The sequence below is a fragment of the Sesamum indicum genome, linkage group LG4, assembly GCF_000512975.1.
Source record: "Sesamum indicum cultivar Zhongzhi No. 13 linkage group LG4, S_indicum_v1.0, whole genome shotgun sequence".
Classification (NCBI taxonomy): Eukaryota; Viridiplantae; Streptophyta; class Magnoliopsida; order Lamiales; family Pedaliaceae; genus Sesamum; species Sesamum indicum.
In genome coordinates, this window is record NC_026148.1 from 15,920,386 (window position 1) to 15,945,112 (window position 24,727).

Consider the following 24,727-nt stretch of genomic DNA (forward strand, 5'->3'; position numbering starts at 1 on the left):
TGTTTGGAGGATGGGTCAAACTTAATGGTTGGAGAAGTGTTGTCCAGTGATCATAATGATCCAAGAATGATCTCAGGCAATGTGTTATCTATGAAACAGATACCTACTGAAGGAATTCAGAATCTTGCTGGTGGCGCCGATGTAAAGGTGTTCTGTCATGTGCTTTTTTATAAAATGCTTCATATGTTTGGCATCTATAAGATTCTGTAACATTTGTCTATTAAACTGCAATTTGGGTTAAAACTCCTTTTTGCAGGGCTTAGAGGCCGTTCTTCAGAAGGCTGTTGATCTTGAAGATGGTGGAAAGGTCACTAGGTATGGCCATAACACCAAAGTCGAAATCGTGTAGTTGTGAGGCCAATTTTGGACAAGCTCTATTTTATGTTTCCTTCACTCCGCGCACACACTCATACATGGGAGTGCATCTATAAAGACAAAGGAGCATCTTTATCTTGAACATCTGAAAAAGTTTGCTTACAGTATCTCAATTCACTTAATCTTAATTTGATCAATGTATTCTGCCTTAAAATTGCTAAAACTTTTCAGAGGGACAGGTCCAGAGTGCATGAGTCTCGAACAACGTGATGCTCTACTTCTTTTCCATACTCTTTGTAAGGTTCGTGTCTCTAGCATCTTCTTTACATTCTAGTTCTAAACTCCTTTGTGCAATGCTGTTGATTTAATCAGGTATGTATTTGTAGATGAGTATGAAGGAGGGTAATGATGAATTCACTACCAAATCACGTATTCTAGCCCTGGAGCTTGTGCAGGTTAGTCTTGGAGAAATCTCTGAATATAGGGAGCTTTTATGTGACGGCTGCTTGCATGGAGAAACTCTTAGTAGTTTTCACTTTTCTGTTCTAGGATTTGCTATGATGTTTTCAGTGTATAGAATAGACTTAAAACATTCCTTATTTGGTTCTGCTTCCTGAATCTGTGATTTAAACTGCTATTTCAGATTGTGATTTATACAGATGAGATGTTTCCATCAAGATATGCATTTTGCCGTAACATGGTGAATTTGGTTCTGTAGGCAAACAAAACATCTTAAGGACCTGTAATTTTATTCGAGTACTCTTTTTCTTCATTAAACATACCAAGATTGACCTCCTCTCTTACCCATGTCTCTCGATAGACGGACTTTTGTTAGATTTGGTTACCAGAATCTGTCCCTTTCTAATACCTTCTACAGGAGCTAGCTTGACAAAATTAGACTTCGTTTTCTTTTCCAGTTGTCCTTCTTCATGGACCTTCCTCTATCATTCTGATATCTTGTTTCCAGCTGTATAGAACTTACTTTATGGTACTTGATGAAGTTGCCACTTTGCTTTCTTGATTTAGTGTACCATGTACTTTTGGCAATAACATGTTCTACTTTGCATACACATTCAGTATTAGATAAAGAAGAAAGTAATCATTTATTGGTGAGTAGCAAAAGTTAAAATACTTATAGCAGTTTGCTTGTGATTTGTGCATACTCGTCTCCACCTTGACGTACATTTCTTTTGTTAATTTGAATTTAACCTTCCCAAGAGCAAAAAGAGATGGGCAGTAAAAGGTATAATTGGGTGTAAATTTAGGTTGTTGATTGAGGGAGATGCACTAGTTGGAGTCAATGGAGGATCCCATGGTAGTCAGGCATATTGAATTTATTTTATAGATGGACAAATGCAAATATAATTGGCTGGATGTGTTAAAAGAAAGCAACAGGAGTGCTACTTCTTTGATAGTGTCTGGCTGGGACTGGGAAAGAAGCCGAGAATTTTGCATGTGCTAGTGATGATGTTCCAGTGCTAATTATGTTTCTGGCATACTATGAAACCTGGTGTACTATGTGGTTATACAGGGTTTACTGGAAGATGTTGGCCACTTGTTCACAAAGAATTTTCAATTTATTGATTCAATTAGAGCTCACCTTTCATATGCAATATTACGAGCATCAGTGTCCCAGTCTCCTGCCCTATTTCAGGTGTGATTTGTTCATGTTGATATCACCGAACTCTGTTTCAGTTATAGTTCTAATAGTTCTGTTTCGATGACCTGGCAGCATGCAACAGGAATTTTGTCAGTTCTTTTGTTGAGATATAGGGAAAGTTTCAAGGTATAAATAAACTTGTAGTACAGTCTTCATCTTCTTTATAAGAAATGGACATTTGACTTCACTTGCTTCTTCAAGCTGAATATATTATCCTTTTCCAGGTTGAAATTGGAGTCCTTTTTCCCTTGATTGTGCTAAAATCTTTCGATGGATCAGATCTTAACCAAAAACTAAGTGTTCTTCGGTATGCTGTTTCCTTTTGAAACAATATTCTAATATTAGCATAATCCACACATTAGGTTGCTTGCATTTTATACTCAATTGCCATGCAAAAAGGAAAAATCAAATCAGAGTTTTTGCTGTGTGAGAGACGTCTCTTGATGCTCTGACAGCTCTTGCTGCCCCTCAAAGTTCTAATTCTTCCAACTATGATTGCGCAGGATGCTGGAGAAACTGTGCAAGGATCCTCAGATGCTTGTTGACTTCTACATAAACTATGATTGTGATCCTGAAGCACCAAACCTGTTTGGAAGGATGGTATGCTGTCTATTAAATAAGATAGTTCCTCTCTTACATGTTGTATAACTTAATAATCGTATAACCTCCTTTCATTTAGATTGCCACATTATCGAAAATTGCTCAAGGTACTCAAAATGTGGATCCTAAGTCTTCTACTGCATCCCAAATAGGATTAATTAAGACATCATCTCTTCAGGTATATCCTTGCGTCAGCCAGTCCTTTCGACCCTTGTTTATTTATTTTATTTTTGTAACAAGTCTCTGCCATTTCACCTGTTCAATTTGACATGTTTACACCTGTTTCTTGACACTGTTAGGGTCTCGTAAACGTGCTTAAATCACTAGTGATTTGGGAGAAGTCACATAGAGAATCCAGAAAGCAGAATCAAGGAAAGGAATCTCTTGAAGTGTATGATTCCCTTAGAGGTGAATCAAATAGTAGGGAAGATTCACTAAGCGACTTTGAGAAGTTGAAGGCGCATAAGTCTACCATAGAAGATGTTATCTCTGAGGTGTGTGGATCTGCATTCTTTTATTTCTCTACTTTGACGTGCATTCCTTGAAATCAAATTTGTAGCTATTTAGTTTCTCAATAATTTTTTACCTGTCCTACGTGGCTAACTTTTCTTAATATGTACAGTTCAATCGGCATCCCAGGAAGGGCGTGCAACATCTGATATCCAGTCAGTTAGTGGAGAAAACTCCAGCTTCAGTTGCTCAGTTTCTTCTGAGTACTCCCAACTTAGACAAGGTGGAAATGAACTTTCGTCTTTAGATATATATTTTCCAATACAAATAGTTATCTTACTGATTCTGATTTCCAGGCTATGATTGGGGACTACTTGGGCCAGAATGAGGAGTTCTCTATTGCTGTTATGCATGCTTATGTAGAATCTTTGAACTTCTCTCGAATGAAATTTGACATCGCATTTCGTGAATTCCTTAAAGGGTTTCGACTTCCAGGGGAAGCTCAAAAGATTGATCGCATAATGGAAAAGTTTGCAGAGCGGTAGGTACTTTTTCTAGCTGCATTGCATCCCTGTGAACCAGCCCCCATATCAGTAAAATTAGAGTCAGGTAGACATGATAGGAAAATGATGTTGCCACTCAGAGAGCTAGTATATTCCTCAAGGCTTAAACACATTATGACCTTAAAAAATTTGAAGCAAGTCTCCTTTAGTGGGCGAGATGGCTAACCTTCAATTAACTGTGACAGAATGTATTTCAAAAATGTGTGGAATATGTGTGAATGGAAGTGTTTTTGGATAAGTTAGTAGCAAAGTTTGACTATGAGTTGACAAGTCGATTCGAAATTTCATTTTGAGATACCATCTTTGGTTTACTTGTCTTCCCCTTCAAATAAAGAATATTTTTCTGCAAAAGGGTAGTGGATTTTTGAGAATTACGCTCTGAAGTTTGGTCTTCGAAATGTTTCTGGAGAACAATTTCAGAAGACCAAAAGAAATATGTTTTTAAAATACAAAATTGTTTTGAAAAAATCAAACCTAACATTCCCATATGTCCTACACTTTCTTCTGTTGGCTATAGCAAAACTTGCTAAACTTGAATAGTAGAAATTCGGTGACAAACATATAGTGAGAGAAAATTCAAAAATTGTAATATGTTATTGTTGATGATACATGCAAGTCTAATATTTTATACTGAAGCGTTGCATGGTTGGTACAAGTTAAAGAGCTCCCACTCCAGCCAGACAAAATCCCTCCTGTGGAAATTTCTCTCTGTGGTTTTGTTATTTATTTCTAACTCTCTACTAGTTTAATTAAAACAATACTCACTGGTGTGTAATTAGTTACTTGATTGAATAATTGATCCTGAAATGGAAAATGTTGCTAAAATGGGAACAGTGCAGCATTTTCCAGCTGCGGGACAAGCAACTGTTTGTCAACTAAGGCTAGTCATTTTAGATATTTTTTATATTATGTTATTCTTTGCAGCTACTGTGCAGACAATCCTGGTCTGTTCAAGAATGCAGACACAGCTTATGTCCTTGCTTATGCAATTATTATGCTGAATACGGATGCTCACAATCTAATGGTGTCCTCGAAAATGTCAAAAAGTGATTTTATTCACATGATCACCATAAATGTTTTCGAAGAATCTGTTCCTCAAGAACTCTTGGAGGACATGTACGACTCAATTGTTAAAGAAGAAATAGAAATGAAAGATGACCCTGCTGCAAATTTGGAAAAGAGTAAGCAAAATCCAGAAGTAGAGGAGGGAGTTCGCTATGTCGATATTCTCAATCTGGCCCTCCCCAAAAGGAGCTCTTCAACTGACTTCAAGTCTGAGAATGAGGCAATTATCAGACAAATTCAGACTGTGATTAAGGCTCAAAGAGGAAAAAAGGGGTTCTTTTATACTTCGCACAGGATTGAACTTGTGCGTCCCATGGTCGAAGCTGTAGGATGGCCATTACTTGCTACTTCTTCTGTTACAATGGGTGAAGTGGGTGAAGTTGAGAACAAACCAAGGATTAGTCTTTGCATGGAAGGATTCAAAGAAGGTATATGCATAACACATGTTCTAGGAATGGACAATATGCGCTACGCATTTTTGACATCTTTGTTGAGGTAATTCTCGTTTGCTTATCAACTTGTCTTGTTCATGTATCAGCTAGTCATACAGTCTTCTTCTATCATTTATGATCTTGGAATTCTCGGCTTTCCGAATGAAGATGTCCTCAATGGTGACACAAATCACTTCTGTTGGAACTAGTATGAGTTATTTGGCTTACACTGGTCTACTTTCTAATAATATGAGATAGTGCATTGATCATGCCATATTTCATTTCATTTTCATGTGTAGAAAGATCTTAAGGAATATATTAATTTAGTTTATGATTTCATTCCTACATTTGTCAAATTTGGACTCATTTTATAATTTCTCTGAAGTTTTTTAGTAAGGAGGTAGGATCTGTTTTCTGCAAGTCGGCATAAATGTTGACTCCACTTGTCCCATACTTCTCAAAGGAAAAGAAAATACATGCAATTTACTTTTAAAGTATGCTGATATATAATATATAATTTTTTGATAATTTTGTTCTTGTCAAGATTTATATCAAATAGAGTGATATTCATATAAGAAATACATCCATAAAAGATTTTGGCATGACATGATGCTTGTTTGCTCCGGTGCTTGGTGCTCAAATTCATATATGGAGTCCAGCGCAAATTCACAGAGGTGTTTGCACTTTCATAGGCTGCCAAAGTGCAAAAATTAGTGTTTAATAGAAGCTGCAACATTGCTCTTTTGGCCATCTGCAACTTGTTGAGACACTAACAAAGATTATAGAATCTGCATTTCATTCCTAAATTGAGAGAAGGAAGCATTTGTGATGACCAATTCCATGTCGTTTAAGTCTTCCGGTCACATTGCGGATGATGACAATCTTCTTTCTTTTTCTCTTTTTTTCTTTACCTCCTGCCAACTTCCAATTAAACGTTCTGTCTCCTTAATAGATTTAGTGGCAGCGGGATACCTTGAAAGGAACTGTGATTTGGATTTGTTCACAAGCACTGGATAACAATTTACTAAAATTGAACTTTAAAGCTTGACTGTGGAGCTACTATCTTCTATATGCACCAAGCAGTTTAGAGCTCCTGAGTGCTTTTAGATGCCTATGAAGATGATTGGTCCAAAACAAATCTTTCATGTAGCGAGTTATAGAATCTTTGGGGCTAAACTTATTTGTTTCCTGAAGGCAAGGTAGTTAGTTGGGGAGTAGATATTGGACTCTTGCTGCTCTAATCCCTTCTCTATATTCCCTCTTGAAACTGTTAAGACATATAAGAAAAAGCTTCCAAATACTCTTTAACTGTACCTGACAGTTCTTCTCTCTTAGTTGCAAGATATGTATCACTCAAGAAAAAAAGAATTTTGAAGGGGAAACATGACTTCATTCCCTGATAGGTTAATGGAGTTATATCGATACTCTCTTTGACAAATGGCAATCTTCTTAACTTTTATCTTTGTCAAATCTTTCCAATAACACAATTTTGATGCCAAAGTTCTTTGATCACAAAAAGAATTTACTGTCACCAAGAAGTAAGTAGATGACATTGGTGAAAAATGATTGATTCTAAATCATGGAACTGTGGGGGACATCTTGAGTAGTTGGTGATAGAAGATTTTCTATCATGGAAGAGAGGTTCTGCAGTTTGGGACGAAGTGAAAGAAGAACAGGAAACCTACAAGATTATCGTGACTCTGAAATATGCTAAACACCTTGAAAATATGTGACATGACTGAAAGTAATTGCTTCCTAATTTACTGCATGTTAAAACAGCTGCAAAACTGCTTGGTTTTGCAAGATATGCTTTGTCTGAGGCAAAAAAGTTTGTTAACACGCTCCTGAAAATTAATTGCAGGTTTAATTCCTTACATGCACCAAAAGATATGCGTGGCAAAAATGTAGAGGCACTAAGCACTCTTCTTGCTTTATGTGATACTGAGATAGACGCCCTTAAAGACTCTTGGTCCACCATTCTGGAATGTATTTCCCGCCTTGAATATCTGGTCTCCTCGCCTGCTATGACTGCAACCATCATGCAAGGATCTAATCAAATCTCAAAGGATGCTATTCTTCAGTCTTTGAGAGAGCTCTCTGGAAAACCAACTGAACGAGTATTCTTGAATTGCCTCAATTTACCCAGTGAATCAGTGGTGGAGTTTTTCTCTGGCTTGTGTAGTGTATCTGCAGAGGAATTAAAACAGACTCCAGCTCGTGTTTTTAGCTTGCGCAAGGTCGTTGAAGTTAGCTATTACAATATGGGTCGTATACGGATGGTAATTTCTTTACCTGATGAAGTTCTGCTAGTGTTCTTGGTAACTCTGTTTAGTGCTTCACTGATGTAACTTGTTTTACTTATTGAAAGTGTCGCAGATGCATATCTCATGCTAATTATTCAATCATATCTCAAAAGAATTGGGGAGCTCTACATCTACATGCATTACTCTAGTACTAGGGCAAGATATTCAATGATCTCAAATGTAGTTGCATAGTTAGATCACTTGGAAATGCCTATTTTATGTTAAGCCAAAAGGTGGTGAAAAATGGGCTTCATTTGTAAATGATTCATCTCACACTTTAGTCAATCAACTCATGTCACTTCATAATGCATTCAGTTCAGTCTACTACATGGATCATCTTCTTCTGCTTTGCTCGATCAAAGGTCATCTCCAAAGTCAATTTTTTTGTAGGTTTACCATAAAACTATTTCATCGAAGTTTCTATTATGTTTGTTTATTGGCCTATGTTGAGTACACCTGAATCATCTCAGTTTTCCTATAATATATATTTCAGGTACTAGTTTATAAATTTATGATGACACCAATTGTAATCTTATAAATACGTGTTGTTGCAAAATGCGTATGGTCTTATTCTTTCTATTTTCAGGTTTGGGCTAGAATATGGTCGGTCTTGGCTAAGCATTTCATATTAGCTGGGAGCCATGATGATGAAGAAATTGCTAGATATGCTATAGATTCTCTACGTCAACTTGGTATGAAATATATGGAGCGTGCTGAACTTGCAAATTTCACTTTCCAGAATGATATTTTGAAACCATTTGTTGTTCTCATGCGAAGCGGCAGAAATGAATCCATACGAAGGCTTATATTGAATTGCATTGTTGGAGTATGTACGCATGATCTTAGTTATTTCGGACTTTTTGAATTTTGTTACTGCTGTTTTGATATCAACGTATTTTAGTTGGATTAACAGGTGATAAAATCTAAAGTTGGAAGTATAAAGTCCGGCTGGCGAAGTATTTTCATGATTTTCACCACAGCTGCAGATGATGACCTGGAAGCCATTGTTGAAAGTGCATTTGAGAATGTGGAACAGGGTTTGGACCAAATTTCTCTGTTTTCTCTTGTGATATATAGTACATAATGCTTTTTAAAATGATGTCTTACACGGAGGAATGGTGCAGTTATCTTGGAACAGTTCGATCAGGTTATTGGGGATTGCTTCATGGACTGTGTGAACTGCCTGATTCGGTTTGCCAATAATAGAAGTGCTCAAGGCATAAGTTTGAAGGCTATTGCTCTCCTCCGGATATGTGAAAATCGTCTTGCAGAGGTTTGTTCTCAAGTGTTAAGGTTTTCTTCGTTCATTAGGAGTTTTTTCTTCAGCTTGATGAATCTTGCTCTAGTTTCTTGACATAAAAAGCTGCGGTTATTGATGGAATCTTGGGTTGAGTTAAGTGTAGTGGTAGTCATCTAATTATTATTGTAATGCGGCATGGACAGGATGAGGAGAAAATTTGGGATGTGATTTTGTTACTTTTGTTCATAATCTTCCTTACCATTTTTTTTCCTTTTCCAAACGATTTTTCAACTCTTCCAGAAAATGACTAATGTGTGATATGGTTCCTTTCTGCACTTTGACTTTGATTGATATTATTTCTTATTTCGATATCCAGTAAATATTGTAGTTCTTGCTGGTTCCCCTGGCCTTAGTTACTCTTTGGTTAGCTTCTCCTTTTTTTTCCTCAATGAGGGTACAAATATTTCTGGAAAAGCATACAGGCAGTAATTCTGTTGTTCTTCTCATATTTAGGGCCTTATACACGGGGGTTCTCTGAAACCTATCGATATCCCAGCAGATGGAACTCGTGATCTGATTGAGCATTATTGGTCCCCTATGCTGGCTGGTCTTTCTGACCTGACATCTGATCCAAGATCAGAAGTCAGGAATTGTGCACTTGAGGTTTTGTTTGATTTGCTGAATGAGAGAGGCAACAAATTCTCATCTTCATTCTGGGAGAATATTTTCCATCGAGTCCTGTTTCCCATCTTTGATCATGTGAGACAAGCTGGAAAAGAGAGCTCTATATCTTCCGGGGATGAGTGGCTACGTAAAAGCTCCGTTCATGCACTACAATTGCTTTGCAACCTTTTCAACACTTTTTACAAGGTAGCCAAAGTGGTTGATTTAATATTACCACTAGCAAAAAAAATTGTTTCATCATCATGCATGGGCTGCAGCACCCTTTATCTGTTTATTCTCTACTACCCTATACTTGAGGTCATTTGATTGTCAATTCAATTTCTTGTCTTTTCCTGTTCCGTTAGTTACGGTCTGTTTCTACCTGCAGAAACTTATTAATGTTTTAGGTAATTAGAAACCCTTTGAGGTAGTTGCATGACACCCACGAGGCATGGTTTTCAAACCAGTTTTGCTAGTCATATATATTGCATTTGCTTTTCGCTGTGCTAAAGGTTGGTTGTTGTACTTTAGCTGGCTCATAATAAAGTCCACCCTTTGCTGACATTTGATGGCCTCTGAAGCATTCTGCCTTCAAGAATTCATTATATGGTTTGTATTAGACACATCAAATCTTCCTCGAATTTGGTTTCTATTAGACCTGAAATGTTCTTTGGGTTCGTAGACCTTTAATTTCTCTCACATACTGCCCTGGGAAATTGGTCATGAATAGGTGATCTGTCATAAGGCATACTTCTACTTACCTTTCGAAAGAAACATCTGTTGTGTGAGAAATATTGCTGTATGTACAACTTTGTTTGGAGAAATATTGATTGGTTTACCATTTTCCTGGTCGTCCTTATCCTTATCCTGGAGCAAGGAGTAATCTACTGATGAAACTGTGAGTTCTTACTTCAAAGGTTCAGGGATAGCAATACAAAATGCATTCAGTCCATTTGGATTAGAACCCGTTGCTGATTCCATCAGCCTTCGTATATTTGGAACTCCTGGCACTACAATGGTTGCCTGATATTTGATGCCTTATTTTGCAGGATGTATCTTTTATGCTGCCCCCTCTGCTCAGTTTATTGTTAGATTGTGCAAAGAAAACGGATCAAACAGTAGTTTCAATATCTTTGGGTGCATTAGTGCACCTCATTGAAGTTGGAGGACACCACTTCGGTGACCAGGACTGGGATACTTTGTTGAAAAGTATAAAGTAATCAATCTCTCTCTCTCTCTCTCTCTCGATTCCATCAGCCTTCGTATATTTGGAACTCCTGGCACTACAATGGTTGCCTGATATTTGATGCCTTATTTTGCAGGATGTATCTTTTATGCTGCCCCCTCTGCTCAGTTTATTGTTAGATTGTGCAAAGAAAACGGATCAAACAGTAGTTTCAATATCTTTGGGTGCATTAGTGCACCTCATTGAAGTTGGAGGACACCACTTCGGTGACCAGGACTGGGATACTTTGTTGAAAAGTATAAAGTAATCAATCTCTCTCTCTCTCTCTCTCTCACAGCCACACACACCCACATACATTTTGTTTCTTTTACTTTGATAAAATTGCAAGCTGTCTCTTTTTATTTTGTTATGCTATTTTATTTACTACTTGTTGATTGATTACTAAGCAGAGATGCTTCATACACAACCCAACCCCTTGAGCTTCTCAACAATCTGGGGTTCGAGAACGATAAGCACCACAATATATTGTCAGGAGACTTGGAGATAGCATCCATAAAAACCAGTGTTAATGGAAATGCACTAAATGACAATCAAGAAACATCACGTGGAGCGGATGTGGAGGAATCTGCAGGTTAGTGCAATGATATGTAATGTAGAGCTTTATTAGCTAAGTTGTTGCAAATTGGTAGATAAATTGAAAGTTCAAAGATTTTAGAAGTAAATACTCAAAACAATTGGAGTAACATGTCTTTTTGTAGGTATGGCTTCACCATCTGGAAGAGCTACAAAACCTACTGATGGTGGAGGCCTTCAGCGGAGTCAAACATTGGGACAAAGAATCATGGGAAACATGTTTATGAGAACTTTTACATCGAAACCGAAGAACCTTACTTCTGACGTAATAGCATCATCTTCTCCTTCCAAGGTTGGTGTTTAATTTATAGTTTTACAGATATGATTTATTCTTCTGGCTGTTCAAGGTATGCATTTAGTAGAGCTGTAGCCATGCTTTAACATACAAGATTATCGCTATGTGCGACTGTGTAAGCTGTTATCTTGGCTTCATATGCTAATTCTTTTTACCTTGAGAGACAAGTTATTTGATTTCCATGGAGAATAGAAGGCTCCAGAGAGGGACGGACATGTAGTTAACTAAGCATGCAACCTTCTGAAGCAAAAGTAAAAACAATACAAGCTACAAATTGATTGAATGATAGAATGCTCGAACACTTAAAATCTGCAAAATTTATGATACAAAAATACTAAGAACTAGAAACATGGGATGTAACGAGCCCCATCGACTACTGTGACTCGAGAAACTAATAAGTGTCAAACTACTTTTCAGATCCCTTGGTAAAGCCCTGTATGATTTGACTATTCTAACCTGGGTAATGGCCCTCATAAAGTTTGGTTTAGCTTAAGGATTGTGGAGCTCTTGGATCATTAACTCCACTTGAAGCATTAACCATTTATTGCCTGATGATTGAACCAATATTCATTCTGTTTTCTCTGTCAAATCAAGAGTTAGAGCTTTATGGTCCAAATGTTCATACAGTGGAACTAAACATTACTCCTTGATGATTTCAGACGAACTCTTATAGCCAGGAATGTAGCACACACCTATTTCATATTGTAGTTTTCTTGAAGCAACATGAGTGCTAAATGCATGCGCATTCTGAGTTGTTTTGGAACTTGTATGTGGACAAAAAACTCCTATTACATCATTCATTGGTTTTGGAGATGACATAGGGTTTCCTTATCTAATCAACCTAGGAATCCGAGTGGAAATTGAATGTAAGTGTCAGGTCCATTGATCTTTGCTTTATTTGTTTTGGCTATGAAGTAACTTGGTGACTTTAAAATAGGCAAATCATGAACAGTATTGATTTGTTTGGTGCATCACCGCATTAATCTTCAAAATTTTAACTGCTTCATTTAGCTGCTGAGCCCCTAGTTGAGCCTTCAAATGTGTTAAAAATTTAACTTTCCTTTTCCTTGTTCTCTAGATTCCTGATGCTACCACCGAACCTGATACCAGAGAAGAGGAGGAAAGTCCGATGTTGGCTACCATTAGGAGTAAATGCATGACCCAGCTGTTACTTCTGGGTGTCATTGATGGTATTCAGGTACAAGATGTCAGCTTCTCGATCATCTGATTTTTGGAACAATGATTTTATTATTCGTTGTTGCTTTGATTAGTGGTTCTAGCTGTTAATAGTTTTATCATTAACTTTTGTTCTTCAGAGTGTCAAAATCTAAGTAGATACTATGTCTCAATTGCTTAGGCTAATATTGTTCCAGTAGACTAGCCAAATGAAACAGTTATGTTTTCTCTGTCCTTGTTTTCATGTAAATGATCATCATAGTCGTTGGAACCCCAGAAAATGTTAACAAAATTCATTTATTAAAGTTACTGTACTTGTATACACATGAAGAATGAGGGAATTGACATTAAACTGAACATGGAGTCTGCCTTCTACCTATAAGTGGTGTGATGGGTTCAATAAGAAGTAGATATTGCTATGCGCTTTGAGAATAAGTTTATATCATGCTTTTAGTTGACAGTTTTTAACTTGCAGAAGAAATACTGGGACAAGTTGAAAGCACAACAGAAAATCACCATGATGGAAATTTTATTCTCTGTGCTGGATTTTGCTGCATCATATAACTCATTTACCAACCTCAGATCGCGTATGCACCAAATTCCGGATGAAAGGTTGGCTCAATCAGACACTACTTATTTCTTGGCATGCTTTTACGTCATTGCTTCTATGAAACAATTCTTTTGTAACATAAGAATCTTTCCTGCTGGACAGGCCGCCTTTGAATCTTCTCCGCCAAGAGTTATCTGGAACTTGCATCTATCTGGATATCTTGCAAAAGGCAACAGCATCACTTAATAGTTGTGAAGAGGACACTGTCAGAGAAGAGAAACTTGAAGGATTAGCTGAACAAAAACTTGTATACTTTTGTGAAAAGGTGCTGAGAGACACATCTGATTTTCAATCCAGCACGGAAGAGACAACAAACATGGAAGTTCATCGAGTCCTAGAACTTCGGTCTCCCGTAGTTGTTAAGGTATGAAATACGTCATATCTTACCTTAAATCTATGGGTCTCCAGTACAGAAAAAGTATGTAGGTTCTTTCTTTTTGCTTCCTCTTTTTCTTCCTGGGAGCAAGGGGCAGTGGGGAGTGGTTGGAGTGGGAGAAAGGTATATATTAAATGTTAAATTGCAGCACGAGGTTGGTCTAATTTCAGGTGAGATTGTCTAGGAACTCCTGTCATCAAATTGATGGAGCCCAAGGGTCATGATCACTGCTATATATGTGACTTGAAATCCAGTCTGAAACTGTGCACCACCTGTACGTGGAAATAGATACCGCAGAAACTTTTGATTTGTGTGGCATTTACTTCAAATAAAAAATATTTGGCAGAAGTGCCTGAGAAGTCTCTTTTGAGTTGGAATTTGGTCACATGATATGCTGAAATAGCTTCTTGAACTTTAAGTTTGGTAGTAAGGCTTGAGAGTCCTTATTTGTAGATAACATCGTGTGCCAGTAAGGACAAGCCCCTTGGTCTTAAATTTTATGACATATAAAAAGCAAGGCCTAATAAAAGATTGTAACTTCTACTTCATTTCAAAACTGCAAAGCGCAGCCCTACCTGCTTTCTTCTATCGTTCCGACTTTCTTTCTCTTCAGCCTCACCTGTTTTCTTAGTTCTTTATCACCAACAATGATTTAGATAAGGCTACTTGCATTTTTCTTTTTTTTTTTTGTTTTAGGGCTAGGGTTGAATTGGTAACTCCCTTTATATGATGATTTTCAATAGAATTCACAGTTCCAACAAGGATTGTTGGTATCGGTTGGGCACTGTAGCATAGTTTACTCTTGTTTACTGCAGGCGAAAGAATTAGACTTTATTTTGGTTGCAAATTACTAATAGTATTAAATGATGGTGTAAAATCCAGATATTATTTCTCAGGAAGGCTTCAAGAACATAGAAAATTTGGTTGTATAGTCATTGCTGACTGAGATGCAGCTGCAATTTTATCTCTATTTCTGTGCACAGGAAAATTTAACTCACTACAAAATGTTCATTCAAGTTGCTGGTATTTCATTTCATTTCTCAATAAACCTGAGTAATACGTAAAGCTCAATTCATGGCCTTGCAGGTGCTGAAAAGTATGTGCCAAATGAACCCTCGTATTTTCAAAAATCACCTCAAAGAGTTGTATCCTCCCATCACAAAACTTGTCTGCTGTGACCAGGTAAACTCCTAAGCCACAGGGACTTTTGCACGATCTATTTGCAAATTAATAGGAAATACAAAAATATTAAACTAGACTATTCTACTCTGCATTATCTTCTTTGCAATGACGATTTGATTTAGAAGTTGGTTGAGCCTAAATCTCCTTGAACTAGTCCTGTATATCTTAATTGTTGGTTAGTGAACACAATTAATGAGCCACATTAAAGAGTTTCTTGTCAAGAATGAAGGCCCAACATGAAAGGAACCGACAAAATTATTTCAAAGGATTCTTTTTGCTTGTAATGTGCTTAAATCTAAAACCAACCAACATCTGAATAATGGTGAATTCAAGGTGTACGCTCTCAAGATCAGAGACGAATCTCATGCCCTTGCAAGCAAGAAGTATTCAGGGCCTTTAGTAGTCCTCCTATTAATGTAAAAGCATGTTATCTTTAAACTTTCCATTGTCTTGATTTTGTTGCCAATACGCATTGATTTGCAAAATCATCATATATGCTTGTTCTTTGTGGAGCAAAGACGTTCCTAATTCTTGCCAACCATCCAAACAAGATGAATAATGTAGAAGTAAGAGTACATTAGGTGACCAACTACAGTTGTCATAGGCGGACTATCTCTAGAATTACTAACAAATCTTTCCCTTTTACAGATGGAAATACGTAGTGCGCTTGCAGATCTTTTTACCATGCAATTGAGCAAACTGTTGCCGTAGGACTTCAGGTGTTTCTGGGCGTCAAGAGAGTTTGTAAATTCAGAAATGGATGTCTTTAGTGGTCGATTACCTGGTGATGCATTTACAGAAGGATCATTTATTCTTTCTTATACCGTAGTCTTTTTGTTTTCTCTGAACTTCCGTTGCTCCCAACTGTAGTCATCTCACTTGCCAATTATTTGAAATTACGACTATATATAGATACATACAATACACACACACACGTCCCAAAGAATTGGAAGTAAATGTTCTTTTATTCCATTCTATTTGTAAAATTTTTGTAGTACGATAAAATGCACTTTATTTTATGCTGTTGTAGGCCAGCTAGTTTCTTAGAACTTGATATTTCTTGAGTAGAGTATCTCGGATATATATTAATCAGCAGGGCAGGATTGCCCAGTCTCCTTTGGGGCCTGTAGAGTCGATAATGTCCCTGTTTTTACAACAAATGAGCCAGATGTTCATTAATTAACTGTAAAGTTCAAATTATCTAATGAAGTATTTGTATGTATTTTTTACAAAACTTGGGCAGAAAAAATGTTACTGGAAGAAGTATTATAAAGAGTGAGGTCATCTCAATTTCTTCTTTATTTCAATTATTTTTTTAGGAAGCATATCTTCAACGGAAATATATACACCATTAATTCTCCCTTGATTCTTATAGTAGAGCCCCAGTTCAGGCATCATTTTTCTAACATGCAACAGTTCCCAGAAAGTTTAAATTTTGTAATCAAATTTGAATGAGTTTACCAACTTAGGAAGTGCTGTTATGTGAGGAAGATCGGCAAAAACGAGTACTGTTACAAGCTCTACTCAATGGCTGACCGTACACATTCATCAACCGTTATTCCTTATATTGCTCTCTTATATATTCCACTGCCTTTTTACTCATCTCAATGGTGGAACTGGGATGATGGCTGTAAATAAGTACCAAAAAGATGAGACTCCAGTTCGCATAATACTGACAGGGGCATGCATCATATGATATGGCTGAAAGGGGTAAGTTGTACAAACTTTAGGATACATTTGATACGAATTATAATTCTGAGTTGTGTATTTTCCCCACTAAATAGTAATACTCGGAGACTTAGACTATTAAGACCATTCCAAGATTGGACCTACAACCACCCCAGTTGAATAAATCCATGCCATGAACATGGCGTGGACATGGAAATCACCGCAGGAGTATCCAAGCAAAGTACATGAATTAAAAGCGAAGACATACCAGGAGACAAGCCTTGAGCTATTCACACCAATACATGGAAAAGCATGAAAGAACAAGAAGAAACTTGCAACTGCAATAGCAAATTAGCTAGAGCATTATATATCTGTAGTAATACAGTAAACTTTGCAAAGCAAAGTTTTTCTTCATCAAATTTTGGCTCATAAATATTGGAAAGCTATGACATACACATGACCCATGCTAAAAGCTAACAAACAAGTCAAGGTCTCCAGGAGAGCATGACATGGTAGAATGTCGAATCAACATCTAGTGTCAGCGCTAGCTGCATCATCCCCCGTTGAAGAAAAAAAGCTCCACACAGACACACAATTCTCATCACCTAAACATGAAAACCAAAAAAAAAATTAAACTCACCAGTGAACATAAATTTGAAATTGGCTCAGATATAGTTCAAGTACAAAGTCATAGTAATGTTAGAGCAACCCAAGCAAGGGGGCTAGGACTACAATAACTGGTTAAACATAGCAAATGTCCTGAAATAAGACAACCAAGCAATGTAAATCATAAGAAGTGGGCAGAGTGCAAAATTAGCATCAGGGATATTAACAAAAAAATGAATGATAATTATAATCACTTGAGGAGGAAGTATGATAATAAGGATAATGTATTGAAGGACTTGGGATCATTTGAATACCACTCAAACCGTTATACGCTTCAGAGTCATCCAGACCTCCATATCGCCGGTGCCCTGACGAAGTGGCCGCCATTGGAAGAAAGGGGTGGAAAGCTAAGCCATTTATGGTGTCTGAAAAACTCAAGTACCAACATAAGAGAGATTTATGATATTATAATATGAAAACATCACATAAAGTACAAGCAAATGGGGCCCGGGAATGAGAGAACACCTAATGCAGCTCGAAAGCTTGATACCCACTGCCCTGTCTGGAGATCATAAATATGCACCAGACCATCCTTAACAAAAGAATTAACAAAACAAGGGATCAAATGTTTGTTAAACAGACTGCATGAATAAAATATATAAAAAGCTAAACTGGTACCTGACCACCAGTTCCAAGATATCGACCAAGAGGCTCAATATCAAATTGTATCCTCTGATTGGTGCCTTCAGATGATCGGTAAAGTCTAACAAGATGTAGAAGAGAAGTGAGGGAAAACCATCAAATCACATTCTTAACATAGTCTGCCGACTGATATGTTGATTATAATAGAGGAGAAATTTGACTAAAACAGCAACACAAGAATCAAAAGATGTTTTCTGGTGCCTGGAATTAATTTATAAGAGTGATTCTCAGTTCCCATTTATGTATACATCCTCTAGGTTTTTGGACTAGAACATTTTTAAGGATTTTCAGTGTTCCCCTTTTCATATAGAGTTCCAGAGAGAAAAACAAAAACGTACTTGTAGACAATATCAACAGTTTTGCGTATATCCCAGCATAGCACATAAGGATCCTGCAGGAAATTTAACAAAACATTTATCAAAGACTTATATATTTTGCATTAGAATTGCATGCATGAGACAACAAATGTGGTGTACTGTACCTTACGGCCCCCAGTATACAAATAGTTTCCATCTTTAGAAAACTGAACCTGAAAGATGCATGATTTGAATGATTAATCAGTTTTAGGAACTGAGAAAGCTCAAGCTACGGAATGACAATTATACCAACTTACTTGTGTGACACCACCTTCTTGGCCATGCAACACATACAGTAGTTCCATATTATCTTCTCTGTATATAGCAGTAGTTTGGCTGTAGGAACCCGCAGCAAGCATTCCAGAACAAGTGGGAGAAAAAGCAATTGAAGATATAATACCTGACAAGAAAAGAGAACAAGCACACATAAAGCCTATTATTGCGCAATAGGTTCAATGCATAGAGCTGGATGGTCAGTCAATTAGTAAAATAGAAATCTCATAAAAGAACCTGATTGCCCTTCTTTATTTCCTAAAAGAGTCGAGTATTGCTGAAAATCTCTCCCTGGGCGATGAACCTCAAATACTCTAATAGTTTTGTTGTATCCAGCAAATATCCTGTATTTGGGGAAATATCAGTCACTGTTATAATCAAATAAGATAGAAACTGTATCAATACTACAAAAACAACTATGAGATAAACATAACACCAGCATCACTTATCAACACAAATTGCTGAAATAACAATCACTGAATTGGTTCACAAATGATATCTTTACATTGATGCTTACTTGTTTCCATTAGGGTTGAAGCCAATTGAAAAGGCAGCAGTAATCTCATCCATGGCGTCATAGGCCCGATATGTGCAGCGTAGCTGAAATTTCCGTTTCAACAGTACTTGTCACAGACAGTAAACAGCAGAGAAAGAAGTGTATAGACAGACCGAGCAGACAAGTATCAAATTATAACTCAAACAAACATATATAAGGGCATGACCACCAGATGACAGCACCTGTCCAGTATTAGCATCCCAAAGATGAATAGGATGGTCTCGCGTAGAAGTAGCGAATACACATAGATCTGGGTCTGAAATATCAAACTAGCAACATGGTAACCTCTACTTTCAAAAACTTCATCATAATTGGAATTATAAATCATGTCATGAAGATATACTTGAAGAAGACATGTATGGATACCAGCAATAGTCGTATACAGATTCTCCTTCACTCACAACGAGGTTTGCCCCATATGAGTCTGCAAGCAAGCTGAATGCATTAAGACGGCATTGTCCAGAAAGAATAAATATTGCACCGTAAGAGGGGAAGGACAAGGGAGATGGTTTGAAATCACTTGCCATTTCAATGTGTAAACAGATTCACAAAATACTTCCCTTAAATGTGTCAAATACACGGCAAGTCAGATGCTAGTATGCATTTTGGAGTTAAGAAAAGCAATCGACTACCACTTTTTTAAAAAACTTATCACAAGCATGACACTAGAATTTCCAGAGTTCAAGAAAAGTACGCCACCAGAATCTGGCACAGACTGTGAATCATTTATAGAGCTCCCATCCGAATCATAAGGCCTAATGCAAAAAGAAAAGGAAAACATAATAAACAATCAGTACGCAACAACCAAAAAGAAAAAAAATGAAAGAGAGGAACATCCAAGACTTCCACGTCAGGAATAACAGACTTACAAACTGAAAATTCGTAGGGAATTATCATCAGAACAAGTCAAGAAGCAAGAACCATCTGGCGACCTATTAACAGAAAACCAACAAGATATTGCTGCAGTAAGAGAAGCACTCCGAAAGAGAAATGATTAGTGCAAAGTGAAATATTTTTCTAAATCCCAAGGAAAACAAAGAAAGAAAAAAAACAAAAATTGGGTAAGTAAAACTACCATTTAACGCCTTTGAGAAAGTTGTTAGGGTTCGAAGAGGTGGTCCTGAACTGCTGAAAGAAATGGTAGGTTCTGTATGGAGCGACACCGTAATGGACCACCGGCCAAGAGTTCACGCCATCCGAGGTTGCTTCTCCGACTCCGTCGGCGGCGGTCTCCGGACTAGGGCGAGGCTGCTCCGCTGCGTCTTCTCCCATTAACTCTGCACAAAGGTGACTGTTTGCCGCCGAAAACAAGAAGACGCCTTTGTTTTGTATATTTATGGACTGGGCCTTCACATCAGGAAATTGAGATTAAAATAAAAGGATAATTACAACTACTCCCATCAAATTTTACCTAATTATACCTAAATTTTTTATAATTTAAAAAATTATATGTAGTACTTTTAATATTTATTCTTGTTCAATAAATAGATTTTTTTATTAACTAAAATTAATAAAAACTATTTATATTAGCAAAAAAAAATAAATTAAAATTTATATTTATCATAAAATGATTTATTACTGATTTACAGGTCAAATAAAAATTTGTTGTTCAAACTACCCGTGTACATCTTGATACTCGCTATTGCATATGAATAAGTACATCTTCTTTCTTATAACGGTAATTTGGCCGGATGAAATTATTTTACGTACAATAAGTCAGTAGTAAGTCAATTTGGAGTAAATATAAATTTTTATTTAATTTTTTTGCTAATATCAGCAAAATTTATGAATTTTTTAATTAACAGATTTATTTTTTGGACTTGAACAAATATCGGGTACTAGATGTAATTTTAAAATCATATGGGGTTTACGTATAACTAAACTAAACCTCAGAGGAAGACAGTGTAATTATCCCTAAAACAAAAATATTTTAGGGTAGAAAATAATGATATTATTAGAATATTTAATTTTTTTATCCTTTAGTAATTTGTAAGGGTTGTGTTTGTAACACTAGAAGAAATATAACTTCTTGTTATGATTATTGGAAAAAATGCAATTTACCCCCTTATGATTTGAAAAATAAGCAAAAAAAAACCTTTGTAAAAAATAAAATAGCAAATTATCCCTTGTGTTTTGGAAAAATAAGCAAATTGCCCCCTATCTAAACCATAAATAGGGGGGTAATTTGCTTCATTTTTTGAAACACATGGGGGTAATTTGATAATTCTTTTTTCATAGGGGAGAATTTGTTCATTTCACATATCACAGGGGATTAAATTGCATTCAACTGCATGATTATTGGTTCATTATTATGGTTAAAATTAAACAATTATGGTAAATATCAATTAACGATGCTTGCGCAACGATCTGTTAGACATGTCAAAATATTAGCTACAACTAAAAATTATGAAAAATATTTTGGCCATGGTACGTAAGCCCATATTGAATGTTGATTAATCTTGGTGAAATCGTATCTTTTTTTATTTGATCGTGGTAAATAATATTGATATATCATAATTTTTAAGTTATAATACTGATTGAATTTATAGCATAGAGAACAATTCCTTTTTTGTAGTAATGTAACGGATTAATATTTATAAAAAGGGATAATTGTAAGATAATATTATTTATATTATGTGTTGGATGCCCATTTATTCTTAATTATATTGTTTAATTTTCATATGTAAAAAATAAATGAAGGGATTGATCTAAAAGCTATTTGAATTAGACAAATAATTAAATATATCTATATTAAATCTCATAATATAATTAGCTCCTATTCTAATTATTTGTAATGAATTTAACAAATTGATGTTCAATTTACTTTGAATTAACAAAACAATATTGTTCCCCTTGTTGATTTTATAATTGAAATTAATTTTTCTAGACATTATAAGAATATATAAGTTAAAATGTGATGCATTAAATAAATAGATAGTCGACACATAATAAGAAATACTTATGCCTTTTCTGATTTTATTTTCGTATTTAATTTTCAAATTTTGAACCAACGATGAAAGTAAAAAAAATTTATTTATTTAGAAATGTAATTATCTCGTCGTTCTCGTCTCAATCATTACTTTTTTATATATTCACTCGACGATAAATTAATATTTTAAATTGTGTTTATATGTGACAATATATGTATATATATTTCTTGCATGCATGTCTAAGGTGAATTACATGACATTTTAACCAAGAATTATATATGACCAAAAAGATAATAAGAAGAAGAAACAAAAACATGGGATGGATATTCATATCAAAATTACATAATCTACAAACTAACCGTAGGGTAATTAATAATTACCCTAAATCAACAAACATATTATCAAATCTACTACTACTTTTTTTCTAGAAAAAAACCTTTTTTTTTTTTTTTTACCCTTTTATGGAGGCTGTAGTAACTCTATGATCTCTACTTGCAATCTGTCTTAAGACCTGCACCGCATGCATGCATCATATGCCTCATGCTTTACATAGTGTTTTATCATCAGCCCCCTAAGAATCTCCATCTCAGCTATGAAAATATTATGAATCAACTCTTCAAGTGAAGGGTGAAGGTTGAATCAGGCATCGGCGGGTGGTGGTGGTGGTGGTGCCGGCACGGGCAAGTCCTTGACGATGCCGCAGAGCAGTTGGCCTTCAGGCAATAAGTATTCGTCGCGGAGGGAATGTTCGGGGGAGACGACGCTGAAGTAGAGCTGCTGTCCCAAGTAGTTTCTCTCCAGGGAAACTGACCTCAAGTTCCACATGCCGCAGTTGTCCAGGGTGGTCATGATGGCTGCCCAGCTGTTGGGATATACCTGGATTGTGTGCCTGCTTATTGCGTCTATCAAGTTGTAGTTGGCCCTTTTTGCTGGTGCCCATCTCCCTGGTTCAATCCTGTTGCAAATATCATGCATGCATGTATTAGTTAGTCTGTGTGTGCGTGTGTGTATGTGTGTGAATTTATAACATCAAATCTTGGAAAAAGTTGTGGTTTATTTAATAGATGTAACGGTGTCTGTGTGTCGGATACGTTTGTGGTTGTTTTAGTACTTACGCGACAGCAAAGAAAGAGTAGCCATCCAAGTGCCAAGACTGAATACTCTTCTCATGGTTCTCAAATATGATCTCAATAAAGTTGCGGAAAGTCCCATTGACAACATTGGGAGCAATGGTGATATGATCCTCGGCGTCCGCTGATGGTTCATCCTTAATGAGGTCATACTTGAACACTTTGTCAGAAACACCAAAGTACTCAGCGAGCTTCAAGGGCGTCTCGGGGTCGGTGTGTGAGACTCCATTCACAGCATACCTGAGCTTGTCCTCACCCCTGCTTGCTGAATTCACAATCTTGATTGTGCGTGTGATGTTGATTTTTCCGTAGTGGTATGAGCCCTGAGGATTAGGCCTGGCTGCGCTGGCTGTCAGGTTCCAGCGCAGGGAACGGAACTGGTTGATGGACCAGGCAATTCCCTCTGGAGCATTCCCTGGAGCAGCCGGCAGCTCTGTTGAGGCTGGAATGTTGCTGCCTTCATAGTGGATGGTGCCGGTGGTGGTCAGCACGGTCTTTGTGAACCGTGTCGAGACAACAAAGGCATAGTCCTTAGGTGTCTGATCAGCAGTCACCAACACAGAGTTGCATTGGCCCAAGTGGATATCAAGTGAATCATACACATTCTGAACAGTGTGTGAGCCTTCAATCTCCACCAGCTTCATGGTATGCCCCTGAATCCTCACATTCACCGAGTTCTTCATCCCGACATTGCAAATCCTATACCTGTAGGTCTTGCCAGGGATGAGGTTCCACTTGGGAGCCTCATTGCCACTCTTGCCGTTGATGACCACACCGTCAGGCCTGCCAAGGCTGCGGCCGCTGTCCAAGAACTTCTTCAACGTAACATGGCCTTTGGAGTACCAATCGCCCACGAGCACATTAAACTCAGCCTCAGGGGAATTGAATGGAATGGGGATCAAGTTACGACTGTGGACATTAATGGGGCCGTAGCCACCAGCAGCACGGTGGAGAGCGGTGGTGGGGAAGTAGTAGTAACTACCAATCTGGTCCTTGACCTGGAACTGGTAAGTATAGTTGGTGCCAGGGGGAATAGGGCAGTTGGTACCTAAAGTGCCATCTTGCCAAGAATTCTTCCTCTGTTGAATGCCGTTCCAAGTGAAGAGCAAGGGCTCGTCGAGGTTATTGAAGACGTTAACAACGATGTTGTTGTTAGAGGTGCAATTGATCCAGGGACCGGGGAACTGGCCGTTGATGGTGATGACCTGTTGAGGGACACCCATAGGGGAGAGAGTGGCATAGTTAACATTCCAGGTGAAGAACAAGTAAGGGTCACCAGATTGCACAAAACCACAGAGGGGTGAGATGATGAGTGCAATTAGAGGCAACAAGTAAGGCTTGCCCATGGCTGTAAATTTAAACTCTTCTCCTAAGAGAGGAGGAGATATTAATAAATATAAAATATAAATAAATATTTACAAATAAAAAACAAGTGTGTGTAGAAGAAGAGAAGGGGGGAGGAATGAGAGAATTGATGATTGAGAAAGGGGAATGGAGAGGGTGTTTTATAAGTGAAAGGGGAGGAGAGTTTGGAGGACCAAATCCTCTCTTCTTTCCTTTATTTCCTCCCCATCAGACATCACTTGTCTTAATTTGGCTTCTAAACTTTCCTGCCATACACGTGTCACACACCCACCTCTCTGTTGAATTTTTATTTCTAACTAATTTCTTTTATGATTCACTTAATCATGTTTTTATATCTCTATTGGTATTGTAATGTATGAAATACACTCTTTTGTGATAATACCATAGAGAAGT

At 37.1% G+C, this 24,727-nt stretch overlaps 3 protein-coding genes across 4 annotated transcripts in view; 1 reads left to right on the top strand and 2 right to left on the bottom strand.

Moving 5' to 3' along the window:
- Positions 1 to 15,770, top strand: part of LOC105161217 (brefeldin A-inhibited guanine nucleotide-exchange protein 5-like) — a 22,845-nt gene extending 7,075 nt beyond the window's left edge. The window contains exons 9-35 of the mRNA XM_020693508.1: positions 6 to 147; positions 257 to 315; positions 547 to 616; positions 702 to 770; positions 1,847 to 1,969; positions 2,048 to 2,101; positions 2,200 to 2,282; positions 2,479 to 2,575; positions 2,655 to 2,753; positions 2,875 to 3,069; positions 3,198 to 3,308; positions 3,382 to 3,566; positions 4,513 to 5,148; positions 6,946 to 7,363; positions 7,974 to 8,213; positions 8,301 to 8,424; positions 8,512 to 8,660; positions 9,141 to 9,497; positions 10,340 to 10,506; positions 10,606 to 10,779; positions 10,926 to 11,107; positions 11,235 to 11,401; positions 12,483 to 12,602; positions 13,056 to 13,192; positions 13,293 to 13,554; positions 14,653 to 14,748; positions 15,397 to 15,770. Coding sequence (XP_020549167.1) covers positions 6 to 147; positions 257 to 315; positions 547 to 616; positions 702 to 770; positions 1,847 to 1,969; positions 2,048 to 2,101; positions 2,200 to 2,282; positions 2,479 to 2,575; positions 2,655 to 2,753; positions 2,875 to 3,069; positions 3,198 to 3,308; positions 3,382 to 3,566; positions 4,513 to 5,148; positions 6,946 to 7,363; positions 7,974 to 8,213; positions 8,301 to 8,424; positions 8,512 to 8,660; positions 9,141 to 9,497; positions 10,340 to 10,506; positions 10,606 to 10,779; positions 10,926 to 11,107; positions 11,235 to 11,401; positions 12,483 to 12,602; positions 13,056 to 13,192; positions 13,293 to 13,554; positions 14,653 to 14,748; positions 15,397 to 15,459 — 4,579 coding nt within the window. The 3' untranslated portion in view covers positions 15,460 to 15,770. The remainder of the gene's footprint in view (positions 1 to 5; positions 148 to 256; positions 316 to 546; positions 617 to 701; positions 771 to 1,846; positions 1,970 to 2,047; positions 2,102 to 2,199; positions 2,283 to 2,478; positions 2,576 to 2,654; positions 2,754 to 2,874; positions 3,070 to 3,197; positions 3,309 to 3,381; positions 3,567 to 4,512; positions 5,149 to 6,945; positions 7,364 to 7,973; positions 8,214 to 8,300; positions 8,425 to 8,511; positions 8,661 to 9,140; positions 9,498 to 10,339; positions 10,507 to 10,605; positions 10,780 to 10,925; positions 11,108 to 11,234; positions 11,402 to 12,482; positions 12,603 to 13,055; positions 13,193 to 13,292; positions 13,555 to 14,652; positions 14,749 to 15,396) is intronic.
- Positions 16,730 to 20,260, bottom strand: LOC105161177 (telomerase Cajal body protein 1). 2 transcript variants are annotated; one of them, XM_011078787.2, is made up of 14 exons: positions 19,985 to 20,258; positions 19,779 to 19,841; positions 19,609 to 19,664; positions 19,253 to 19,333; positions 19,092 to 19,165; positions 18,871 to 18,953; positions 18,591 to 18,697; positions 18,338 to 18,480; positions 18,206 to 18,253; positions 18,063 to 18,115; positions 17,701 to 17,785; positions 17,548 to 17,614; positions 17,337 to 17,447; positions 16,730 to 17,021 (listed from the first exon to the last, which is right to left on the bottom strand). In XM_011078787.2, exons 1-14 carry the CDS (start codon positions 20,179 to 20,181, stop codon positions 16,942 to 16,944), a joined length of 1,248 nt encoding a protein of 415 aa, XP_011077089.1. In that variant the 5' UTR covers positions 20,182 to 20,258; the 3' UTR covers positions 16,730 to 16,941. The 2 variants fall into 2 exon arrangements, 1 of the variants encoding a protein (XP_011077089.1); XR_002286879.1 differs by having other exon boundaries at positions 16,984 to 17,021; positions 17,337 to 17,455; positions 19,985 to 20,260.
- LOC105161178 (L-ascorbate oxidase homolog) lies at positions 22,141 to 24,439 on the bottom strand. Its single transcript, XM_011078788.2, has 2 exons — positions 22,955 to 24,439; positions 22,141 to 22,794 (listed from the first exon to the last, which is right to left on the bottom strand). Exons 1-2 carry the CDS (start codon positions 24,313 to 24,315, stop codon positions 22,479 to 22,481), a joined length of 1,677 nt encoding a protein of 558 aa, XP_011077090.1. The 5' UTR covers positions 24,316 to 24,439; the 3' UTR covers positions 22,141 to 22,478.